General features: G+C 42.7%; 1 protein-coding gene and 1 long non-coding RNA gene across 5 annotated transcripts; both read left to right on the top strand.

The window, feature by feature from the left end:
* The first annotated feature begins 724 nt into the window (after nt 1-724).
* Nucleotides 725-6,439, top strand: LOC116830030 (uncharacterized). Its single transcript, XR_004374863.2, has 2 exons — nt 725-5,360; nt 5,920-6,439. It is a non-coding gene; the product is annotated as an uncharacterized LOC116830030 (long non-coding RNA).
* A 1,790-nt stretch (nt 6,440-8,229) lies between these two features.
* NR4A2 (nuclear receptor subfamily 4 group A member 2) lies at nt 8,230-18,158 on the top strand. Of its 4 annotated transcripts, none has more exons than XM_032789187.2 (8): nt 8,230-10,701; nt 12,370-12,491; nt 12,935-13,800; nt 14,586-14,715; nt 15,072-15,235; nt 15,970-16,172; nt 16,388-16,566; nt 16,685-18,158. In XM_032789187.2, the coding sequence occupies exons 3-8, from the start codon at nt 12,937-12,939 to the stop codon at nt 16,939-16,941; spliced, it is 1,797 nt and encodes a 598-aa protein (XP_032645078.1). In that variant the 5' UTR covers nt 8,230-10,701; nt 12,370-12,491; nt 12,935-12,936; the 3' UTR covers nt 16,942-18,158. The 4 variants fall into 4 exon arrangements, with proteins under 4 accessions (XP_032645078.1, XP_032645084.1, XP_032645093.1 ...); XM_032789193.2 differs by having other exon boundaries at nt 15,072-15,160; XM_032789202.2 differs by having other exon boundaries at nt 13,113-13,800.
* The last annotated feature ends 220 nt before the right edge of the window (nt 18,159-18,378 follow it).

Below are 18,378 nucleotides of genomic sequence, written 5' to 3' on the forward strand. Positions count from 1 at the left end.
CGGCGGCAGGGGGGAGAAGTTCCGCGGCAACTTTGCCGGTCTCCTATTGGAAACGGGAGGCGAGCAGCCGTGTGGGCGGAGCGGGATTTCCGTCGCACGGGGTAATGCCGGGTTCTCCAGAGAGGCCTCTGGGGTCACAGGCGGGGCAGAGGCCGAGCTGCGCAGGCTGTGGGCGGAGCTCTGTACCAGCCCGCTCCCGCCGGGCCGGGGGAAGCCCTACGCCGGGCTGGCAGCTCCCCCGTGCCCCACTGTGCGTGCGGGGAGCGCGCCTGACCTAGGCATTGTTTCCTATCTCCGCACCAGCGTCAGTGGAAAATCTCCCCCCTGCTGCGCCTGGGTCGGGCTATTTATCCGGCGGCGCTGCCGTCACGGAGAGCGGCGCTGCTGACGGGGGAGCTGACGCTCTTGGCCGCTACCGCTGGGCTTGCGGCGGCTACAATGGGGCTCTGTGTGGTGCTGGGAACGGGGCGCGGAGGTCCCGCCGCAGCCCCCGCTTTCTCCTCCTCCTGGTCCCCGGCTGCAGCAGGTGGGGGCCGGGCGCTGCTGCTAGCGCCGCCCCCGGGCCGCGCCTGGCCTTGTCCTGCCTCCCCTCCTCTGGCGGCGCCCGGGCTGAGCTTGGGGAGCGCGGCCCGCGCAGCTGGGGCACGGCACGGTGCGGTGCGGCTCTGATGGGAGGGACGCGCGGCGGACAGCACAGGCAGGAAAGGAGCCAGGTAATGTCACAGGCAGGTGCGGGGGGTGTGTGCGCGCCGCTTTATGGGGGACCAGTCCCGCAAGCAACACAAAGAAACTTCGGTTCACAGCATTCCTCCCCCCTATCCCCCCGAGAAAGGGAGGCTTCTCCTCCTGGCCCCCGTAGGCGCTAGCTGGGGCTGTGGACGTGTAAAGATGCTCCTTCAGCTGCCTAACTCTGTTGTCCCCACACCCCCACTCCACCAGTGCGGGGCTTCCAGGAGAGTCCAGCTGCAGTTCCATAAAGTAGCAATCGCGGGGATGGGGTGGGTGACTGCCCTGCCTGCTGCTTCCCCAGTAAAGGAACGAAGGTGCGACCCGGCCTTCCAGCGAAGAGTAACTGCTTTTTCCCAAATCAGCCCCGCGAATTGAAAGTTAAAAATTTAACTCCAGTAAAGCTTTTGCCTAATTTAACTCAATCGAGGTTTCTGTCGCCCTGGCAGGCTGCCTGCCTGTCTCGATTTAATGGCGTTAAGCTAGGCTTTTTTTTTTTTGCATAAGTACAATTCCAGCAATAGTTTTCTGCACAGCTGGATTTCCGCTGGGTGCAGATGTTGCTAATGGCAGCTTAAGCACGGATGGGCAGATAACATATGGAATGCAACATGTTGCCATATGGTCCGTTTAGCCTTTCACCTCCAAGAATATCAATCAGATATGTTCTGGGAGAAATTTAATGACTCTCTGAACAGGAAGATGAATTGCTTGGTACGATTTATATTTCTTGACCTGATGCTATATAACAATAAGATAGTAAATGGAACTCTCAGTTTTTATAATAACAGTGTGGCCAAATGGGGCTAGATTTCAAATACTATAAACATTTGCATGCTAGGATCTTGACAGCTGTCAGATTATTCAAACAGTGAAGCCTGCCCCAGTAAAAACATGTCCACAATAAATATGGACAACCACAGCTTCCACAGTCTTCAGTTAAATTGCCTACATGTATCTCTCAAAACATTTGAAAGTATAAAACATTATTATTTATAAACACTCCAATATCTAAAACTATCCACACTTGTACAGCATGCTAGTATGGGAAACAAAGGAGAGGTGGTCTGGAACTAAGTATTAGGATTCTCCAAAAAAACTAGGAAAATAGATCCTGATAAATTTGTTGCATCTCAATAATTTCAAACAAGTTGACATCAGGGACTTAATTTGTTTTTTTATATGACAAAGTTTTTTACTTCAGTATGATTGATTAAAATCTTTTGGCAGAAATTGCACTTGCAGAAAAATTAAGTAGCTAACTATTCTCACTGAAACAGGTATGTATCACCCTTTCATCTGTTGATCTTATACTTTGAGTTAAATATCTTGGATGTAAAATACTTAGGTCCCAATCCAGTGCCCAAAGAAATCAATGGAAAGCCTCCCATTGCCTCCAGTGGCTGTTGGACTGGTCCCTTAGAGAATTTACAAAGCCTCTAGTATTCTATTTTAGTGTCACAGTTACAGTGTTTTGAAGTGTGAGCAGACTCTAAAGGACCTGCCTACCTGAACCTCTAGAGTGTTTTTTTTTTTAAAATATTTGTGCTCAATCTGAGTTAATTTTTCAAAGGCACTTTTAATAACTAATGTATTCTTTCCCTCTGATACGTCATTCAAGATGGAAAAAAATTAATACAGTAAAAGAAGGAAAAAGATTTATAATCTGTCAAATAAACCATTTTGAGTCTGTCACTGATTTTTTTAATCTTAAATTACTCTACTTATACACAGGGAACCGATATAGATTGCAAGCTCCTCGGGGCAGGGTCTATCTCTTTGCTATATGTTTGTACAATGCTTAGAACAATGCGGCTCTGGCCTCCAGGTGGTATTGTAAGACTAATAAATATTACTGTATATCCCTCTTATGGGATAAACCTGATAAATTATTAAGAACGGTTGGTCAAGTAATAGAAAATGAAATTTCATGCTCCCAAAAATAGATATACCATAAACAGGATATGTGAGCATATTGTAATTAATATACCATATGTTTGGGGATATGTATGTATCATGTGGAAAAAATTCTGTTGTTACACAAAGTTATTTTCTTTTCTCAACAAAAAACCAGACTCTCTCTCAATATACTGGCACCATTCTTTTTCTATTGGCTGCACAAAGAGTAGAATTGAGCCCCTATTCCTAGTACATAATTACAGAAGCCTTTCAATGTAAATATATGAAGGCAAAGTTTGAGTTGCTCACATATGAAATAATTTATCATGTTAGGAACAATGAATTATTGCCATTTTGCCAACAAGGATAAAAATGCTGTAGAACCAAGACTATCAAACCGTGTAAAATAATTTGTTTGACTTTAAAAAAAAATTGTTTTTGATCAGAACATGTTTAGAAAAAATGGTATTCTGTTAATGCTTCTTGTATTTAACGGGATTTTCAATGGATGAATATTGTGGCAAGTATATAGGGGGCAAGTGTCACTGTGTTGTGATTTAATCAGTTAGTGTGTTCCTTATACAGGTACTGTCTTCCTTACACAACTACTGCCTGATTGAGAGCTTTAAAAACAACAAACAAATAAAACTGCACAGAATTATAAAAGTCCCTTCGAGGGGACCTACATTTCAATGAGTTCCTATGATTTTTATTTTGTACTCATTTTCACTTTTTAAAAAATGCAAACCTCTTCTACAGGCATTAGTTGTGTTTTTTGTTGTTGTTTGGTGTTTTTTTTTTATTCTCTATGAACTGATTCTGTCCATGCATGTCCCACTGCCACATATGACTTGTGTAGAATTACTGTCTTAAAGTCCTAGGTAACATTCATTATAATTTTAACTTAATCCTGTTATCCTAAACTCAGATAAAGGTCCTCATTAAAGTCAGTGGGGAGCTTTGGCTGAGTAAGGACTATGGAGTTTTTGAGTCAAGGTCTGAGTGGCTGGCTGCCAAAATTAGCCCTATAGAAGGATTGAACTGCATTTGAACCTGACACCGTTATTCTAATGACCTGGGGAGGGAATCACATTGTTAGTGACTGGTAAAACACTGGATGTTAAAGTATTTGTTTAGATATGGGCCTTCTAAAATTTGGACTTCAGTGCCAAAAAGGGTTCATTATTCACATTCTTATTTCTTAAATTGCCAACTGACTGAACATTGATTACATAATGGTGCACATACTTCAGCTGGGGAAGGAAAGGAGAGGGAATTTGAAAAAATTAAAACATCACATATTATGGATCCTAAATGCATTAGTTTCCTTATAGCATAATTCTGATTGCATTACAACCACAGCTGTTTATCATTCACACTGATGAATTAAAATATTTTGCACTTTTGCTTCTCGTTTTGATGTTGGAGCTATAGCAATATGTGACAAACTGTAGAGAAAATCAACATTTCGCTGCTCCCCACATGTGAAAGTGTGCCTCTGATTTGTATAGTAGTACTATAGTACTACTTTGTGTATAATGGAGAGACTGTCTTTTATCTTTCATATTTAAAAGTCACTTTTTTTACTAAAGTGACCAGTACACCTCTTCTAAAATGGTTCAGTCTATTAAGTTATAAGCATGTAGACAATCTCACATTGATATGCAGTTTAGTTTATCCCTTTTTAGTGTGACTATCATGTAAATATATAATGTAAAAGTGCACTTCCTATTATAATACTTTATCAGACTAACAGTTTTAATTAAATATGTTCTGTGTTCTTGTATTTGATACCAAAATACCGCATTTCACTACATTTTATAAAATTGTGTTTGCATTTATTTAATGTAAGGTTCTTTTTTAAAGAATGTAGTCTTGAATGTTTGTTCTCCCTTTTTTTCACATCATTACTCTGATACTGCTTGATTAGCTCCCTCCCCAGTCATGATTGGTAATTAAAATAGGCATTAAAATTAGTCACTTAGCAATTTTGCTGTTCAATTGGCAATTAAATTACTTAATTGCAATTAAAGTCCTAATTTTAATTGGCAAAATGATAGATGTAGATTTAAGATAATATGTATAAATACTTTAATAAGTGTCTATATAAGGATTACTTAATTACTCAACTTCAAGTTTATGCTGTTAACTTTAGAACTTTTAAGTGAGCAATGAAATTTATATTGCATCTATTCTAAGGATATGGTAATTAGATGTATTACTTACCATGATAAGGGTCTTTGCTATACATTATTTCTTTTAATGGTGTGGGCTAACCATTGAAATATACACTTCATCATATTACAAACTAGTCATACTTTTAGTTTTGTGATTCAATGTGACTTCCATTCAAATGGTAGATTGGCCTACTGGAGTAGTCTAAGGTTATTCTGCTGAACATAAGTGAGATTGAACTACAGTAAACTGGTCATAATTTCAGGTGAGAATAACTAAACCCTATATTTTATTTCAAGTTGGAATTTTCAACTATTTAATGGATATCTGTTGCAACAAAGGATGATTAGAAAAAGCAAACATGTTTTAGAAAGATTCTGAAGATGAAACTTAAAATATTGTACATGTGAATTTTGACTAACTTTACTTGTGGTCACTTCACCATTACACAATGTTTCAGTGAGATTTACTCAACAAATCTATAGTTAAGAACTTAAATCACATGCTATGAAACTTATTTGCATTATTTCCCTTTATTTCAGTGGGACTAGATATCTGAGGTAAGCAAGCAGTTTGGGCCTCATGTTCATGTCAGGTGCCATATTTACAATATGTACAATATTTACAAAATAAAAATATTTTTAATTCTTAAATTGAAAGCATTCTCAGTTTAGACACCATATAATGGAATAATTACTGATTTGATACAGGTTGCATGTTTTTATGAGTAATTTTGGACTTGTATGTAATTATCTTAATATTTTGGATGTCCTTTAATGCAGACAGTAGACATTCTAGCGCAACTTTTAAGGGGGTCGTTTTAAAATATTTCTCTGTAAAGCTTTTTGTTCATTCTAAACTGCATATTTGCATATAATCCTAAAGATATGTCTTTTTTCTAAGTCATTTTTTGTTAGTTTTAGTCTATTTACATTCATAATAGAATAATAGTTTTTGACAAGTCAAAAACAAAGCAGAAAAGAAATTGCATGCAAATTGCCAAAGATCTGGATCATACGTATTACAGAAATACCAACTTGCCTTATTCTTAAACTGTAACAGTGGAAAATGATAAAATTAAACTGATTTGTGTGGGTTTTTTTATCTTTAAATATACAGACTTGATTGCAGCAGAAAACTCAATTTGAAGACACACAGCAATTCTCAGAAGTCTCATTCTCTCAAGAAGCCAATATATGGGACAACTGTTTATTATGAAACTCCTGCAATGTCAAGCAACCTCTCTTTGCTCCAAACTCCAAGGAAGTCACTGTTTTAAAGTGCTTGTTATGTGCCTTTTAAAACAGGTTCCTAAAGTGGCCATAATGAAAAGGTAGTGCTCTTGCTTTCTCTGTGAGTAACTCCATTCTGTGAGTTAACTTTTGTTTGCTTTTTTCAGAATGCTGTTCCGGTCATTGAGCCCACTGAAGTCACTGGGAGTTTTACTGTTGACATAAATAGGGTGATGCATATACAGTGTTTCGTATGTTTTTGAGATGAGGAAAATACTATTTCATGCAAGTCTTTATTAAGCATTTAATTAAAAGTTCCCTGGTTAAGGCTTAATTTCTAAATTGTGATGTATTTTAAATGTATATACAGATTATGTGTAATATATACAATAAAATATTATAATTGAGTTCCCCAGAGTGGTGGGTTTTTGTTTTTTTCGGATTTTAACACAGTGATATGTAATGATTATAAAAATGCACATATAACTACTGGTCTTTTGCTTATTTTCATGGTCAAATTTTCAAAGTTATCAGAGCAATAAGACTATTGACCGATTATTCTCAAAATGTTACTTTCTTTAATTTTTTTAAAAGATGGCATAAATTGTGGATTTAGAGGAGGCAGGGAACACAGTGTCAACAAAAAACAGCCCTCGCTGTTGAAATGTTGTTGGTCTGAGGAGAAAAGACACAGTGAAAACTTCACTGCCATCAGTCTATTCTTAAAAACATATTTACTATTTTTGAAAATCAAAGCACTTTTAATTTTGCTTAGGCTCTGTAGAATTCTTCATTTATTTTAAAAGGACATAGGCCAATCATTTTTCATATTTATTCCCCTTTGTATTTTTTTCTCAAGAAGATGGTAGCAATGGAATGACATTTAGAAATACCGATACCATGTCTTTTAAGAACTGTATGAAGTCTTCCCATTTGACTAAAAATCTTTACAAAGTTAGTCATTAGGCTTTGGGCCTAAAAAAAAGACTGCACTTCCTGTCAAACTGCTACATCATGGGGTTCCTCTGTATACACAATTTTAAACAGCTGGAGTCATTTTTAGCATGGGAAATCACTTACATTTAGCCCATTGTTTTACTGTTTACAGATATTGCTCAATTCGGTGTGGGTGTACACACACACATTTTCTACAGTCAGGAATCCTCTCATTAAGTTAACTTATTGAATGTTTTTAAAAAATGTGCCTTTTGGTTCTCCAAACCTGATTTGAATTTTGTTAGGAGATTAAAAAGCCACTACTTCACATGGCATTTATGTGGACATAAAAACTCTTCCTTCTGAGGAGTTAGATTCCTAGAATCTGTCCCAAAATAGAGAGAAACTATGCCAATTTATTTAGAAATTATTTAAAGGCTTGAAGTAATACACAAGTTGTTATAGTGATGGTTTCTATGCTGCTGTTTCAGATCCATATGCCATTCTGTACTAGGGAGATAAGGTGGATGAGGTAATATCATTTATTGGACCAACTTCTGCTGGTGAGAGGGACAAGGATTTGAGCATAGACAAACATATGAGAAGTCCTGTATATCTCACCAGCAGAAATTTTTCCAGTAAACTATATTCCTTTACCCAGCTTGTATCTTTTATATCCTGGGCCCAACACAACTACCATACCACTGCACAGGCTGTCTAGGTGCAGTTTTACATTAATTGTGAAGTCTAGCCTCCTACTGGTGGGATCCCTGAACTGCAGTGGCTGATGGTTCTGATTGGACTGCTGCTGCTGTACTTCTACCACTTTTGATGGTGGTTTAAACCTCAACACATCCTGTGTGCATGTGTTAACACAGCTGGCTGTCGGACATCAGGATTCCTACTTACCGTAGGAGTAGCTGAAGCCCATTTTGTCACAACTATGTCAAGTATAGGTGTAATTTTGGTACATAGGGGTGAGTGAGGAGAACTTTCAGTAATTTTTTGCATGGGTTAAAACAGTACCTTCCAAATCTTTCTGGAAATTAATTGTCCTCGTGGAAACTTGCTTCTCTTGTACTTTAGGAATGAGATTGATAAGGATTCAACATAGCTGCATAAAACCACTCATCATGCTTACCTGCAAGAAATCATTTGCACCGTTACCAATGCCATTAAGAAGAGCTATCACGAAAAACTTGTGAGCTCCTTTGAAGTAGTGTGGCTCGGGAGCTTTTAATAAAGTGGCAGATACCTTAAAAAACCTACCTCTCCTTTTATAGTTATTTGCAGTGCTGTTGTAGCTATGTCTGTCGCAGGGTATCCGAGAGACGAGGCAGGTGAGTGAGGCAATATCATGTATCCGACCAACTTCTGTTGGTGAATGGGAGGAGCTGGTACCCTAGTGCCAGTAGCACAGCCTGGCTAGGATTGCTAAGGAACTTTTGAACGAGGGTCCTTCCCGTTTTGGGGTGGTATTTAACAAGTGCCTCCCACTGTCAACCCGGGAGCCCGCGGGCACCGACCCTTGGCGACTCGCGAGCTTCCGACCGGGGATACTTGAAACAGCCCCGCCCACTCTCGGGCTATAAGCGGCTCCCCCCACTGCAATAGAGCAGGGAGCCGGCCAAGCAGCTGCTATTTTTGGCGCAACCGGCTGGTTGCGTCAATAGCGGCGGCCCCTTGCGTCACGCGCCGCCCCGCCCAACTCTCACTTTTTCCCTTTCGTTTGCTTCAGCCCACGGGCGGCGGCTGACGCCGCTGCGCTCATGCTAATGAGCCCCGTCCCTCCCCCGTCTGCAGCTCGCTGCAGCCGCCGCAGAGCTTAAGGTGGCTGCCTCAGGTTCCCCTCGCCCGGGACGCCCGGGGCTATTTATAGCGCTGCCAAACATAGCTCCCGTATGACTGCCGAGGGGAAGCGGGTGGGCGGACGGGGCGCTCCCGGGCCCCCAGCGCAGACACGCGTCCTGGCTGCGAGGAGGGCCAGAGGGGTTGTAGCGGGGCAAGCCCCTTCCCGCTGACGGGAGGCGGATAAAGCTGTCTAAAGGGAGCTGCTTCCTTGCACCCTGGCTGTCAGGTTAACGGAGCTTTGAACCCACGTGCAGGGAGGTCAGATGCTGAGCTGTCCGGGGAAGCAGGCTAGATGAGGCGCTTCTCTGGAGCTTGACTAAAACCCTACTGGAGAGCGCCGGGCAGGGGCTGGTCGGGGACACCCGGCCTGTCTCCGAAGGGGTCATGACCTGCAGGGAAAGGGGATAAAACATAAAGCACAGGTCATACCCTCGACTCGAGAGCCAGCTTTCCTCCGGTAGAAGGGAGGTGGGGGCAGGGGGGGGCGCTCTTGCTGGGTCCTTATCATTGTTCCTGTTACGTACGGGTAGGTATTTCTCCTTAGCAGGCATTTTCTGTGCGTCTTCCCTTCCTTTCTGTGAGCTGGAGCGCCCACTCCGAGCCGAGTTCAGTCGATTAACATGCAAAGCAGGGACAAGGCTCTGTGACAGCTTCTAGTATTACCCTGGTCTGAGTAAAGCGCACCCCCACCGTCACCCTGGCTCTGCACTTTTTCTCTCAGTGGAGCACAGAGCTATTGACAGCCAGGCTTTTACATTGCATAAGTTAAAGTTTAATGCGTATAACTCCGTACAATCGGCTTCTTTACTCCCGGCGTACAGAAAGAGACGGTGTCCGCGGCGGGACAGTAACTTTCCTTCCAAAATAAACGTTTATTTCCAACGCCTTTAATTGTCCTTTTTAAGTGGTAATGTGGGCTGTAAACCAACCGCCCACCCCCCACACAAACACACCTTCCTGACAATTGGACAACTTGTTGCGTTAAGCTGTGTGGTTTTGAGAGAAGGATGATTTCAAGGCACCAGCGGACTTCGATTTTATACGGTGACGATTGCTCTGCACCGCGTAATAAAACATTCTCTCCAATACACCTGGAGACAGTGAATCTGGTGCTAACAGGTGCTGCTGTTTGTTTTTTGGGGAAAGAGGGGGTCCTCATTTTTAGCCTGTAGAAAATGCCTCCAGGGGTCACAAAGAAGGAAAAAAAACTGTATGTAGTAAATGCACGAAAGTAGCGATGTCCGTATGTATGTACGTATGCAAGAAAAATTCCCGCACCGTACTGTGGTATAGACACACAACTTAGCAGACCCCACGCAGACAGAGCAACGCACGTTATTATACCGTGTGTCTGCGTAGGGAGAGCCGCAGAGAGATCCTCTAAGGTTTGTGACACGGCGTGAGGGGTGGGGGGATCTAGTTCTTTGTTTACAGTCTTGCACATCTAGGGGGTGTACGTGCGGGGGAGTTGGACCTATTTTGGAAAAGCTGTAACAAGGTGAACCGAGGGAGCTTGTTCCCACCTTAAAATCTGCACTCTTGGTGATGTCACGTCGGAAATTTACCAAAGCAAGAACTGGCCAACTGTGCAGAGAGATCCAGCCCCTCGGATGGCTGATTGGGCGGGCAGCACTGACGTGCACTGACGCTTGGAGACTTTAGGTGCATGTTGGCTGTGGAATACGGAGCCCACATAAACAAAGGCACATTGGAGGGAAGGGCCAGTCTGTCCGGCTTGCTCGCACTGTGCTCTAGTACTATACTTCCCAACAGAGAATAACTAGCAAGTGCTCCGTCATCGGTTGTTTTGTCTGACGATCTGTCCTTGGGAAACTGTTGCTCAGACGGTTGAATGAATGAATGAAAAAGACATTGCTAACAAGTGAGTATTGATTTTTGTAAAATCCCCCTGTTTAATCTTGTCGTTGATTTACAGCCATCTGCAGGATGCCCTCATTCTTCACGATGGACTCCAGTGGAAGGGCTGGGAGGCTGGCTGGAAATAGGAAGCGTTATAATATTTTGTGTGTGGTTTTCAAATGCAACCTTTTTCCATACTGTATTTCCAAAGTGTCATTCAGTTAATTCCTCACTGAGTGAGTCTCCGATCTGGTTCCGTAAAAGATGCTAACGTGAAATCAACTTTGGTGCAAGCATATGCCCCTGACTTTCTGCTATAACTTTCACCTGTTTGGGGGACATAGGATGTCGAAGTTGGGCTGTTGAGGTGAAGGTGTATAGCTGGGGCCTGAACTTCCACGGTTACATAGCAGGAGAAAAGTTCTTCAGCGTATGTGTTGCCTGGGCACATTTTTCTCTCTCTATCTCCAAGATTAGCAAGCGGTGCTGGTGTTATAGGGTAGCTCTGTAAAGTTCTGCAGTGTCCTATCACTTAGTTGCCTTTGATATTTATTGCTGCTGTGCGCGTGTTATAAGCTTGTGGGGGGTGGCTTGCAAGGCTACCTGCTAGTTTAATCTAGCGCAGTTATTCTTTTCGGCGGTGACCCCCCGCCCCCCTGCCCGCCAGCCACCTTCTATTTACTTAGTGTACACTGACCATCAACAAAGCAAGCCGTCATGCCAGGCGTTAATTAGCAGAACGCGGAAGAGAAAGGAGTGAATATTTGGATCAATCGGAGTTAGATTGAGGATACGTAGTCGCTGTCTGTGGTATCCATGCAGTCTGGAGATTTTAGGGATGTTAGCGTGGTTTGTTTCACCTGGTAGGGTAAATATTAAGTTTGTGGTTGTACAACTGGTAATGTGTTACATGTGTAAGGTGTCACACTATGAAGCAAATAGTATTGGTGGGGGTTTAAAGTCACTCCTGCTTAAATAAGGAGCTGCGGGTTCTGTTTATTTCACATGTCCCCTTTTAACTTTATTTGTGCATATTTACAAAACAAAGGGAAAATATATTAGGCTGCGTTCATTTTTGTTAATTAAGATTTCCCTGGGTAAGTGCATCCACTAGAAGCATTTTCCACCTCTGTTTACCAGGTTTCTTTCATCGGAAACTCCTTTGGCTTTTTTGATTGTCTAGTTACCTGATTTAACGTGGTTTGTTGTCATTAATGCCCCTTTTTAGACCTGTCGTTAAAAAGTCACATTTGGATTTTAGGGACTTTGGAGGGAAGGTGCAAAAATGTGCCTTCCTCCTTTTATTCTTCAATAAATGGACTCAGATGTTATCTGGGGAGGGGTAGGTGTTAAAAATCAAATCAATTCCCCCCCTCCGTGGAAATAATAGAATAAAATAATTAAAATTAATAATGTAAATAACAACCTGCTTTCAGTAGGTTTTCTTCCCGATAATAACTCATTGGGGGAACAAGTTTATATGCCAAAATGCCATAAGGACAAAATTTCATATTAGCTCTAGCTCTTTTCTTAAACTATTTTAAATCTGATTTCTTTATTAAAAGGCCGCACAATGCTTCTTACTAAAACAGGCAAACTTTGTGCTAGAGAAGCTCATGGTTTTACGATACATTTGTTTCAAATCAATCCTTAACAAATCTGAACATAAAGTCTATTGTGTCTGTTTCAGAGAGCGTACTGGGCAGTCTGGAGTCCTCACTGATTTTCTAAAATCTTGGAAACTTTGTCTCCATTGAATTCCGACACTGTTCACCTTTAATTCCCTCGAAAACGCGTGTAACCCGGCTGAAGGTTTGTGAGCTTAATTTCTTTAATATTCAAAAGAAACAACTTCACACTGAAAGCCAAGTAACATAAGTAAGACACGTGCGTAGATGTGTTCCAAACAACTTCACATTGTGCAACTCACTTCATCGTTTTTCTTTACAAATGAACTAGCTGAAAATATCATTGTACACAGAAATAAAGCGACTGGTGCTCATTCAGTCTGTTTGTGGGGGACTGAAAGACATTTTGGGGGTACACTGTGCACTTTAAACATTCACAAACATCAGAGCTCTATGCACTTTAGTGTAATCTCTTTTTTCCCCTGTGAACACGTTTTCTTGGCGCAATAAGAAGTGTGTGCGGCTTCCTAATGTGGCCCGCAGTGTTGTAGAAAGCAGGTGTACAAAGCAGGGGAGAAAGTATGCAGTTGACCAGGCTGAGTATATATTACACTGTTTCATTTCCAGCCATGCCCTGTGTTCAGGCTCAGTATGGGTCATCGCCTCAAGGAGCCAGCCCAGCTTCCCAGAGCTACAGTTACCACTCTTCAGGAGAATACAGCTCCGATTTCTTAACTCCAGAGTTTGTCAAGTTTAGCATGGACCTCACCAACACTGAAATCACTGCCACCACTTCTCTCCCCAGCTTCAGTACCTTTATGGACAACTACAGCACAAGCTACGACGTGAAGCCACCTTGTTTGTACCAAATGCCCCTGTCCGGACAGCAGTCCTCTATTAAAGTGGAAGACATTCAGATGCACAGCTACCAGCAACACAACCACCTCCCCCCTCAGTCGGAGGAGATGATGCCTCATTCAGGCTCCGTTTACTACAAGCCTTCGTCGCCTCCGACTCCCACCACTCCCGGCTTCCAGGTGCAGCACAGCCCCATGTGGGACGACCCTGGCTCCCTCCACAACTTCCACCAGAATTACGTGGCCACCACCCACATGATCGAGCAGAGGAAAACGCCTGTGTCCAGGCTCTCCTTATTCTCCTTTAAGCAATCACCGCCAGGAACCCCAGTGTCCAGCTGCCAGATGCGATTTGACGGGCCCCTGCACGTGCCCATGAACCCCGAGCCATCCGGGGCCCACCATGTAGTCGATGGCCAGACATTTGCAGTGCCCAATCCCATCCGCAAACAGGCATCCATGGGCTTCCCAGGGCTACAGATTGGCCATGCTTCCCAGCTGCTGGACACCCAGGTGCCATCCCCTCCCTCCCGGGGGTCTCCATCCAACGAGGGCCTCTGTGCAGTGTGCGGGGACAACGCGGCCTGCCAGCACTACGGAGTGCGCACTTGTGAGGGCTGCAAGGGGTTCTTCAAGGTGAGCTGGAGGTGCTGAGAGCGCATGGGGAGGGTTGGGGAAAGGATTAATTCACAAATACCAAAGGGATCCACCTCCTGCGCTCACCCACACAAATGCAAAGCAACAGCCTGGCCAAAGAGCTCGGGCGCAGATCCCACTGGGAGGGAGGGTAGAACGGCAACCACAGAAGGAGCAAGCAGGCGGGCAAATGTGTGCTAACAACAGCGCCTTGTGCTCCTCTAAGCCCGATGTAGTTTTGCAAAACTCCCCGCTGCAATGGGCCAAGACACACTGAGGTCCTTGGTGCCGGCCCCAAATGGCTGCAGGTCCTTGGCGAGAAGTTGCATGCAGCAGTTGAACAGGAGGTATTTGCATGTGCTAGAAGCTGCCTTCCCCTTCAGATTGAAATTGGTTAGGACAGAGAACCGTGTCTAAGCTAACCAAGTGGAACAGAATTCCCTATGGTAAAATTAAGTGATCTCTTTATTTCACCATCCTGATTGAATAATCTTATCATTTTAAATAGAGAAGGTCTCCAAGGAATGTAAATAATATGAATGCCCACGGATTTGTATTTACTGAGCGTCTCCTTCTCCTTCTCTTGGCATATAAAACACTGCTAGGAGCTGCAAGGTTAGCTCAAATGTTAACGCTATCAATTTTCTTCTGTTAAATGCCCTGGAAAAAAAAAGGGAGGGGAGGGTGTAATCCCAGCTATTCAGACACTTTAACTTGATCAGTTTGAGGCTGCAGAATTTAATGGAAAGTAACAAATAATTTGTCATTTCCTTCTCTCTGTGTAGCGCACTGTCCAGAAAAACGCAAAATACGTGTGTTTAGCAAATAAAAACTGCCCAGTTGACAAACGCCGCAGAAATCGCTGCCAGTATTGTCGGTTTCAAAAGTGCCTTGCAGTTGGCATGGTCAAAGAAGGTAGGTCTTCAGCGATCCCCACATACACCCTCTCCTTTCCTCTCAGATACACCCTCCCCCACACGTACTTTCTGTTCCCTCTCCACCCCAGAATTTCTTTGTGTCAGGCCTCAGCTGGGAGAATGATCTCTGATTCCCTGAGAGCCATACAGATTTGTATTTAAATAGGATCCCCTTGGAATAAGAAATAAAATAAAGCTACATTTTTTTTACCCTTTTCGGATGTGGCTCTTTGCAGCCTTGGCGATTTATTCACAGGAGGCCTAGCTACCTTTAGCGAGGGGGGAGGGGCTGTGTGTTTCACTCGTGTGTTCCGTGTGGGGGGAAGGAACGCTGAACACTCTTTTCTTTCGCAGTGGTTCGCACAGACAGTTTAAAAGGCCGAAGGGGTCGCTTACCATCCAAACCGAAGAGCCCCCAGGAGCCCTCTCCCCCCTCTCCCCCGGTGAGTCTGATCAGTGCCCTGGTGAGAGCCCATGTCGACTCCAACCCGGCTATGAGCAGCCTGGACTATTCCAGGGTAAGCTGGAGACAATATTAACATACAGACATAGCTGCAAACACGCACACGCACACACATGCCCATATGCACAGAGAGAGAGAAAGACTAGTAACCAACCCCCCTTCACACACTACTCACTGCAGATATCGGTCCCATTTGCTCCGCAGAGTTTTGGGACTCTCGTGACATTGTCACGCACTCCTGTATACTCAGAGCACATGCTTTTCAGCTGCTGCACACCCTGAATGCTGGCAGCCTGTAGTCCAGGCACTCAGTAGTGAACCTGTGGCAAACTGCACTGGGAATGAGGGAGTAGGTAGTATAGCAAGAATATTCTGTGTTATTCCAGCTGCGCGGAAATATAGGCTCTAATGAAAGGGGGGTTATTAAAATACATAAAGTGCTATAATTTGTATTAAGAGGTTACCAGGCTTTCCAGGAGGCTAACACCGGGACTGGCATGAATACTAACTTGCTAATTGTGTTGTGTAGATAAGAGTGAACGCTTCTCAATGCCGGGTGACCCTCTGTTTAGTCAGTATAGAAATGGCAATTTACATATTCAAAGCAACGACCTCATAGCACCATCCCTAATTGAATTAATTGCCCTGGAACATCTAATTTCCTTACTGGTCAGAGAGAGGTTTAATTGTTATAAAAACCTGGCTCCCCTACTAGAAATGGGGTTAGCAATTTCACGGGTTATATATTTTAGAGAACCTCATTAAGTGCTTTTTAAAATGAAATTCCAGTTCCAGGCTAACCCTGACTACCAGATGAGTGGAGATGACACTCAGCATATCCAGCAGTTTTATGATCTCTTGACCGGCTCCATGGAGATCATCCGAGGATGGGCAGAAAAAATCCCTGGTTTCACTGACCTGTCTAAACCAGACCAGGACCTTCTCTTCGAATCCGCTTTCTTGGAACTGTTTGTGCTGCGGCTAGCATACAGGTAAATGGCCAAAATTCAAAAGGCAACTTCTGGATTATTATGAAATCAAATCCTTTCATGGTCCACTGATCTGCGTTTTATTAACTCCTGGGTAATTAGGTGCCTCTTAAATCCTCCATTTATTGCTCTTCGCGTAATTAGTTGTTTAGCTTATCTTTTCTTTTTCCCCCTTTTCTCTTTCTCGCCTCCCCCATTCCCCGTTGTATTAATTGCAGGTCCAGCCCAGTGGAGGGCAAGCTTATCTTTTGCAATGGGGTGGTCCTGCACAGGTTGCAGTGTGTCCGTGGCTTTGGAGAATGGATTGATTCCATTGTTGAATTCTCCTCCAACTTGCAAAATATGAACATCGACATATCTGCCTTCTCATGCATCGCTGCCCTGGCTATGGTAACAGGTCAGTACAGCTCTACCTTCTTATGTTTGGTGTTTCAACATCACTACACAGCCCATTTGCCCTGTTCTGGTATCCACATTGTCAAACCTGTGATGTCCTGCATCCTTGTCTTTTGCAGAGAGGCACGGGCTAAAGGAACCCAAGAGGGTGGAAGAACTTCAGAACAAGATTGTAAATTGTCTCAAAGACCATGTGACTTTCAATAACGGAGGTTTGAATCGCCCCAATTATTTGTCCAAACTCTTGGGGAAGCTCCCTGAACTTCGCACCCTTTGCACACAGGGACTGCAACGCATTTTCTACCTGAAACTAGAAGATTTGGTGCCACCTCCAGCAATAATCGACAAACTTTTTCTGGACACTTTACCTTTTTAAGACTCTTCCCATGCACTTAAAGTGAACTTTAAAGAAAATAAACTCGGCCTGTCTGAAGGGGAATTCACCTGTGCGCAAAGCAGCACCTTTGGGTGCCAGATTCCCATCCCCAAAACTGTTGCTAACCTCCTGAAGGCAAAACGTGAATGGGCATTTTGGCTCTGGGGCATCAAGGATTCAGATGGTGGACAACTTAAATACCATGGTATAAGCTTTTTATTATCAGCTCAAAATATTATTAAAAAGGACTTCTGATTAAAAAGACGATCATATTTGGCAACTCTGGGCTAAGACTCATATGATGACAAAGTATTAAGGTGACCCACAAGTCTCACCCTCTTAAAGACTAAAGTTTTCTGATGTAAAAGAAAGCTGTAATATATACTAAAAACTAAATGTTGCGTGGGTGGCATGAAATTAAAGAAGGCAAAGGCTTGTAAATTTATCAGATGCAGTTTGGCTTTTTAAATTATTCTGTGCCTATTTATGAATAAATATTAAAATCAGTTCTAAAAGAAAGAACATAGATGTGTTTGCAAAGAAAGAGAATGAAGTAATTCAATGAAATGGGAAAGCATGATGATTCTAGGATGACAATGTTATAGGCACTTGCTATTTCAGTAATGTCTATATTCTATAAATAGTATTTCAGACACTATGTAGTCTGTTAGATTTTATAAAGATTGGTAGTTATCTAAGCTTCAAACATTTTCTCAATTGTAAAATAGGTGGGCACAAGTATTACAAAACTGAAATCTTGGACAAAAGGGCACATAGTGTTTGTAAACACCGTCCAACATTCCTTGTTTGTAAGTGTTGTATGTACTGTTGATGTTGATTAAAAAAAGTTTATATCTTGATTATTTTGTTGTCTAAAGCTAAACAAATCGTGCATGCAACAGCTTTTGACTGTTTCCAGAGTGCTTATAATATATATAACTCCCTGGAAATTACTGAGCACTTTGAATTTTTTGTTTTGTTTTCTATGTCTAAAATTGTCAGTTAATATATTATTTTATGTTTGAGTAATATTTTTAATATTGCCATATTCTGTAGTATTTTTCTTTGTATATTTCCAGTATGGCACATTATACAAGTCACTGCCTTTTTTTCTATGGTGTATGACAGTTAGAGACGCTGAATTTTTTTTCCTGATAAACTCTTTCTTTGAGGAAAGACAATTTTAATGTTTACAACAATAAAATCATGTAAACGAATGGAATTTCGTCTTCTTTCTGTCTAAGCGAGAAGTACCAATACCAAAACCCATTGCAGACAAAGAAACTTGACTGTGGCGATATAGTAATAAAAAGTGAAAAGGAGAACGGATGCGCTGTGTCACTTATTTAGTAATTTGTGGAGATGAATTTGCAAACTCTGAAGGAGGAGCAAGAGGAACAGCTGAGACTAAAAGGTTGGTCCAGATTTTATTCTTAG

The sequence above is a fragment of the Chelonoidis abingdonii genome, chromosome 10, assembly GCF_003597395.2.
Source record: "Chelonoidis abingdonii isolate Lonesome George chromosome 10, CheloAbing_2.0, whole genome shotgun sequence".
Taxonomy (NCBI): domain Eukaryota; kingdom Metazoa; phylum Chordata; order Testudines; family Testudinidae; genus Chelonoidis; species Chelonoidis abingdonii.

Excerpts from the sequence above, each read along its gene's own strand:
- NR4A2 (XM_075070222.1), top strand. The coding sequence starts at position 12,889 with ATGCAGTTGACCAGGCTGAGTATATATTACACTGTTTCATTTCCAGCC. Across the intron at positions 14,716-15,071 it reads AGTTGGCATGGTCAAAGAAG|TGGTTCGCACAGACAGTTTA; the intron begins GTAGGTCTTCAG and ends TTTCTTTCGCAG. Across the intron at positions 15,236-15,969 it reads GCAGCCTGGACTATTCCAGG|TTCCAGGCTAACCCTGACTA; the intron begins GTAAGCTGGAGA and ends ATGAAATTCCAG.